Source organism: Astatotilapia calliptera, chromosome 8 (genome assembly GCF_964374335.1).
Source record: "Astatotilapia calliptera chromosome 8, fAstCal68.1, whole genome shotgun sequence".
Classification (NCBI taxonomy): domain Eukaryota; kingdom Metazoa; phylum Chordata; class Actinopteri; order Cichliformes; family Cichlidae; genus Astatotilapia; species Astatotilapia calliptera.
In genome coordinates, this window is record NC_137429.1 from 11,936,420 (window position 1) to 11,942,419 (window position 6,000).

Consider the following 6,000-nt stretch of genomic DNA (forward strand, 5'->3'; position numbering starts at 1 on the left):
TAGAAAGCTGCGCTTTTAGTTAAATGTTACTTGCCACCGTGAACTATTAGTTAATGTCAAGACAATTTGCAAGCATAAAATGTTACGGTTGTTAATAAAGTTTGACCCGCACAATGTGAATGTCACATTTCAGTTTTATTCTACAATTGTTAAACTTTGTGAAGAGACATTTTCATGTATTATGATTACCACTTGTATTACCAGTAATTAGACTGGTAAACTGAATCAGAATTTCTATGCACCGCTGCAAATTGGGCCCGTAACTGCTTAAAGTCAAGGTTCAATGAAGCAGTGAGTACTACACTGTCAGCATACGGCAGCAATAGCTAGCATTTTTTTCTCTACAGAGTATTCGACCTGCAACCAAAGGAGCTGGAATCCTTATAATCTTCTTGTTGCCTTTGTCTTGATTTCACAATTTAGGTCTTACTTCAGTTTGAAGCCTTACTACACCTGTGGTCTCCACAGATGACACTATAGTTGGTGTGAATCGCTATAGGAAGGCGTTTCTGCTGTGGAAATGTACATGGCATTCTATCTAACTCTTAGCTAGAAGCAGGGATAGTTATTCAAAGTAGATTTCGTACTTCCAGATTTTATTAATTTGGCTAGACTTTCCCAATTCAACATCATGTTTGGGCTTACCAAGTCCCCGACCACATACACTTTTTTCAAGTGATTGATAAGCTGACAGCTTCAACCATAGTGTATTCAAGACACAAGCAGCTGACTGGATGATACCACTTTGATCAGTCATCAATCTTTTATAATGGTACCACGTATACCTACAAGTTTTTTTTTTACCAGATGTACAGAAGTCAGAGTTTAGATTGTGTAGATAATTCTTCACAGGTGGCCCCAGCCCATTTTTAACAAAAGCATGTCCTCAAATGTATTTGGCTTTTCTTTCTCTCGATAACTCTAAAAAGGTAAAGAATCCATTTCCTATCCATAAGCTTTCAACTTGCAATTTGCAATATAGAAACATAACAGCTGTAAAGCATTACACTGTACAAGAAGACAGAGCCTCTAAGCTACACTTAGAGTTTCACGACTTATCTGTACACTATGGTTGTTCTCTATAGGCTGTACCAATGTAGTGCAAGCCTACCAGGTCCCATAATGAAATAATGCCTTTGTTAAGTACACTTAACCTGTACTTTTAGTGCAATATACCCTATTATAATTACACTGTGGTGTCTGGCAGGTGTTTGTTATAGAGTGCCTGCAAGTTGGCATAATGAATCAGGTGAATCATTTAATTAAAGACTGTAAGATCAATATATAAAAGGTTGTTGATTTCTTGGACTTTTGAAACCAGAGAGGTTGGAAACCGAAGACACTTCATCGCATTCGCCATCACAAGTCTTTAGATAATGAGCATTCCCTGTAAATCCTCCTTTATGAGTTGAATAACAGTCATAATTTCCCAAATAAACCATATTATCTGAAACTATTGATTAAAGTCACCAGTTGCATATTTACTGAGTTCACAGACTAATGAAGCTTAGAGCTATTTTACCATGTACGTCTATACAACAGGAAGTCTTATTTGGAACCAGGGAAATAATTCCCTGCTGGGCAAAGAACATTGGGGCGCTTCTGTATCGGCTCCACTTGTCAGGCTCAGGACCCACATCCATCTTTTATACTGTCTATAAGTATGCCTCTGTGCTTCCGAATAACTCATTTTATGTCTTTACTAATGTATGTTGGACCATAAAGTACAGACTTGTTTGAATCACAAAAGCTTGTTTGTGCCATGTGCAGTATTTGTATTTGCATTAATTACTAAATGTTGTTAAACAGGCCTGTCCTTAAGTTCATGGGTTCGGTTCATGGGGCCGGTTATATTTATTGAATATATTCCCGGTATGGATGGGGTCTAAGATTGTTTGGTTTAATTGTCTGTCTCTGAGTATATATTGATTACAGGTATCTCAGTATTTTACTGTTATTAACACAGTGAAGGGACTTTGCAGAATTGACAGAGGTATGCATTCTACAAATAATAGCAATATCATAATATTTTCACATTCATTCAAAGGGAATGCTTATGTGTCACAGCTGCTGAATGAACACTACAGGCTTTTTATGGTTAACAATACTGCTCATGCTCAGTTAATACGATGCATTGCACTTTTTTACAGAGATCCATTTAACACACCAGTGTATTCGTTTGATTTAAAAACATCTGAAGTGCAGCTGCATGCTGGTATTTCCATCTGAAACTTGGAGATAATTTTTTAAAACTGCTTTAACAATAGGCATGGGAAGATTATGGCTGTCTGACATGCATTATTATGCTGGATGCATAATAATGGCACTTAAAGATATTTTTACATGACCTATGTTGTTTTTCGTTATCTTTTTTTGTGATTAGTGGCAACCTACTGTTTAACCTACTCCAAATCCATACGCAATGAGATCATCTGCTGGTTTTATGCCTCCGATCTTCCTGCTCTGCCTTTTCTGTTATTAATGGTCGCATTAGTATTTTCCCACTTAGCTTACACGTAGTGTACTACTTTCTCTTTTCAAAGTGCAACAAGGATAAGTAGAGTTGGCCAAGGTATGGAAGTGAATGAATATGCATGATATTACATACTTGCACTGAACACGGTCATGTCCCTGCTGACATGTTGCCCTCTGAATGAAAGCCAAGTAGTTTAGCATTTCCAAATGACTGCTTCAGGAGAGCATGGTCGTGACCTAAGCAGCACAGTTCACAGCGGGTTTGACTGTAGAATGTGTGACTGCAACTGAATGGTTTGATGCTACATTTTACTGTTGTTTAATGTTTTGTTACTGGCAACATGTGTCTGCTGGCACATGTATTAATGCACCACAGTATAACAGCCTTAGGTCATGACCATGGATCACATTGTAGAATGTCAGGTTATCTATTTCCTTCTTAACCAGAAAAAGTTGCATCAAGCCAAAAGTTTGAAGTCTTTTATAAATAAAAGGTTAGAAAATATACAATAATTATGAAGGTGGAAGTCCTGCATTAACTTGTAATTTGGTAAAGAGATTTTGCTTCACTGGAACTTGCATGTCTTTAGACTCAACAAAGCTGCATGCTTCATGGCAGTATATTTTTAAAAAATGGCCATAAGATGAATGGCATTATGCTACAATCGCACTAGGAGACAAAAGTAGAGACAGCAACACAATCAAAATTATTGCAAATGTGCACGATGAACCTGAGATCTGTTGCCTCCGACCACTCGCCGTCACTTGCCCTCTCAAACTGCACCAAGAGTCTGCTCTCAGTTTGCAGTTGAATGGTAATTATGTGGGATAAATTAGTGAAAATCACAAATCTTATGCTACTCTTGTCTACATGCACAGAAACATCTTACATTCTAACCTAAAGCAGAAATTCCACAAATAGTTGCTACGGGATGGAGATTAAAGTGCAAAATTGCACAGGCACTAGGCAACCTTGCTTTCTAGATTAATAAATAGGGCGGCAGTTACTTGCAAACATTCGCCAATCTGTGTGAAAGTGATTACAGTTATTTGAAGACAGTTTGCCTCCCACCAGGCGATCTGTGCAGTGCCATTGCGTGCAACACCCTCAATCCAGAGGTGGAGGGTGTTGCAAGCTCAATCGCTGGGCAACCAGTTGGCGACCATGACTACTTGTAATAGACCCCTGACAGCAAAACAATTAAATCCAATCACTGGGCAAATGCTAATTTCTCCTAATCACAAGGAGGTTGCTGTCCTATTTTTACACTAGCGTGATTGAAATATTAGAGAGGGAGGTAAAAACACAATGAGTGATATTTTCCCACCACTAAAAACTCACCGTGGAGCTTAAAATACCTTCGTAAAGCAACAATTTAGAAAAAACATTTTTTAAAATGTTATTAGTGCATGTAAAAATGCATCATATTAATGCAAAATATTTGACCTCCATGTAGCATTAACTGTCTGATGTCCTCCCTTCTTGTCTTTTTATGATTTTGACTCTTTCTCAGAAAAGACATGGTTTACAGATGAGCAACAGAATACCCACCAGAGGACCATAAAGCTCAAGCCTGTGAATACTCTCGCCGTCAATCACATCAGTCGATATACTGTACATCCGCAAGCAGCTTGATTCCACCCATCAGAGAAGCAGAGCACAAGCGCTGAGTTCTGGACGCGTGCTGGTTATTGGACTCCTAGAAGACTCATCGTGTAGGCGTCCGTCCGGAATCTGAGATATCGCCTCATCTGCAAACGCAAATCATCATTTTTTTCATCGTATAAGGCGAACATGTACTGCTTTCGTCATTCACCTCTGCAGCAAGTTTATTTTACGTAATCTTCATTAAAGACAATCGTTGTCAAATATCACAGTCACTCAGCTATTAGTTTGCACAGCTAACCTTTAGCAGTGGCCAGACTCCATGACTTTTTTGGTTTATTTTGGGGAATGATGGTCACGTCAACAAGAAAAGCAATGTTAAAAAAACAGAATAACTACTTCTAATACTGCTAAAAGGGGTGTTTATTAGGATTAATGGATCAAGTTTTGCAATTGTAAAAGTTGCCTTCTTAGCTGTGTATGAACAACTACTACTACTTCTGCATTTACGTTAACCAATGTTGCAGAGTTAGTCTGTACAGTATGTTTAAAATGTGTATTTTACACCCAGCTGCAACCCCACCACAATGGCATTGTTAGTGACTGACTCTCAGTGATTCCTTTGCCATTTGGAGCTAATTCACAACATTTGTGACAGTTACGACGGCCAGTGTCCATATGTAAATGGCATTTGGGTCCAGCCTTATCTGAATCCATTTATGTTTGTCTTATTTTTTTTGCCTTTTTTCAGGTGTTATAAATGTTTTCACGTTGCTATTTCAAGTTGTCCAAAACCCCGGAAGTGTTAACAAGTATCTGCATCTGCAAAATTTCTTTTTGTTTTTTAATAGCCAAATATGATAGAGCTGTTTTTGTTGGGTTTTTTAAAATTTTGGTTAAATTATAAAACAACCAAAAATCCAAAAGTTTGTTCATTTTACATTTATCCATTTACTTAAGTCACTATAAACAGCTAAGCCAAATGCTATGACCATATATGATAGACTTGTAGGTAAGATGAATGTAAAAGCCACATATCGCATAAAGTGGGCATCATTTAAGTCCTCCTTTGGCTGTAAGCACTGCCTGACACAGGATTGTCTTGGAGGCCATTAAGCAACTTGTATGTTCTCCATGACCAATCTTAATGCCATAAACAGACATGATTTTTGTTGATGCACGAAGAACAGCTCTATCATAAAAAAAACAACTGAATTTTTGGCTATTTGTTTTTTTTTTGGAATACTTTGTTTTGTTTACCTCCTCAATGACTGATTACATATTTCATTTCCACTTGCTTCTAATAAAGCACCAATCATTTGTTTCTGTTTGGAAGCACAGAATAATGTGTGTGGTGTTATTAATCATGTCTTATTTTAATAATGAATCACAGCTATACTGGCACTGTTGTCACTTTACTTTAGGATCAATGAGGGGGAAGGAAAGGTAAAAAAAAAAAAGCAAAGAAAAGCACATATTGCTCCATGAATTTCTCGATCCATATATGACACATAACAGTCCAGCCTAGGATTCATGTTGGATGTAAAATGAGAGAGGTTGTGACATTTTTACTGGCACAGAGGAAACCCAAGCTGTCCATCCCTCAGTGCCAGTAATGTGCCAGGCAGTGCTGAAGCCAATGGAGGACTCTAGGAAGACCCACTGCTGCGAAAAGAGGCTTCTAGTTTAGTGTTCTTAAAAATTCACTGGAGATAGCTACAACTGTCGCAAACAGTCTGAGAAGTCTTAAAACTTTTTTTCTTCTAAATCAATCCATCATCAAGAGCAGCGCCTGAAAGCAATTCAGTTGTATGTAAATGTGTAAAGCTTAATGTGAAGTATTTTTTTCTAGTGTGTTCCCGTTTGACAGTACCTGTGGGGTTGAGAGACATTCAACATTGCAGTCTAGTCTGTATTAT

The 6,000-nt window shown here is 37.8% G+C and overlaps 1 protein-coding gene across 10 annotated transcripts in view; it reads left to right on the plus strand.

Moving 5' to 3' along the window:
* LOC113028334 (calcium-activated potassium channel subunit alpha-1a) overlaps positions 1 to 5,427 on the plus strand; it is a 97,593-nt gene extending 92,166 nt beyond the window's left edge. For all 10 annotated transcript variants that reach the window (XM_080305052.1, XM_080305053.1, XM_026178528.2 and 7 more), the window contains one exon: positions 3,990 to 5,427. In XM_080305052.1, coding sequence (XP_080161178.1) covers positions 3,990 to 4,011 — 22 coding nt within the window. In that variant the 3' untranslated portion in view covers positions 4,012 to 5,427. The remainder of the gene's footprint in view (positions 1 to 3,989) is intronic.
* The last annotated feature ends 573 nt before the right edge of the window (positions 5,428 to 6,000 follow it).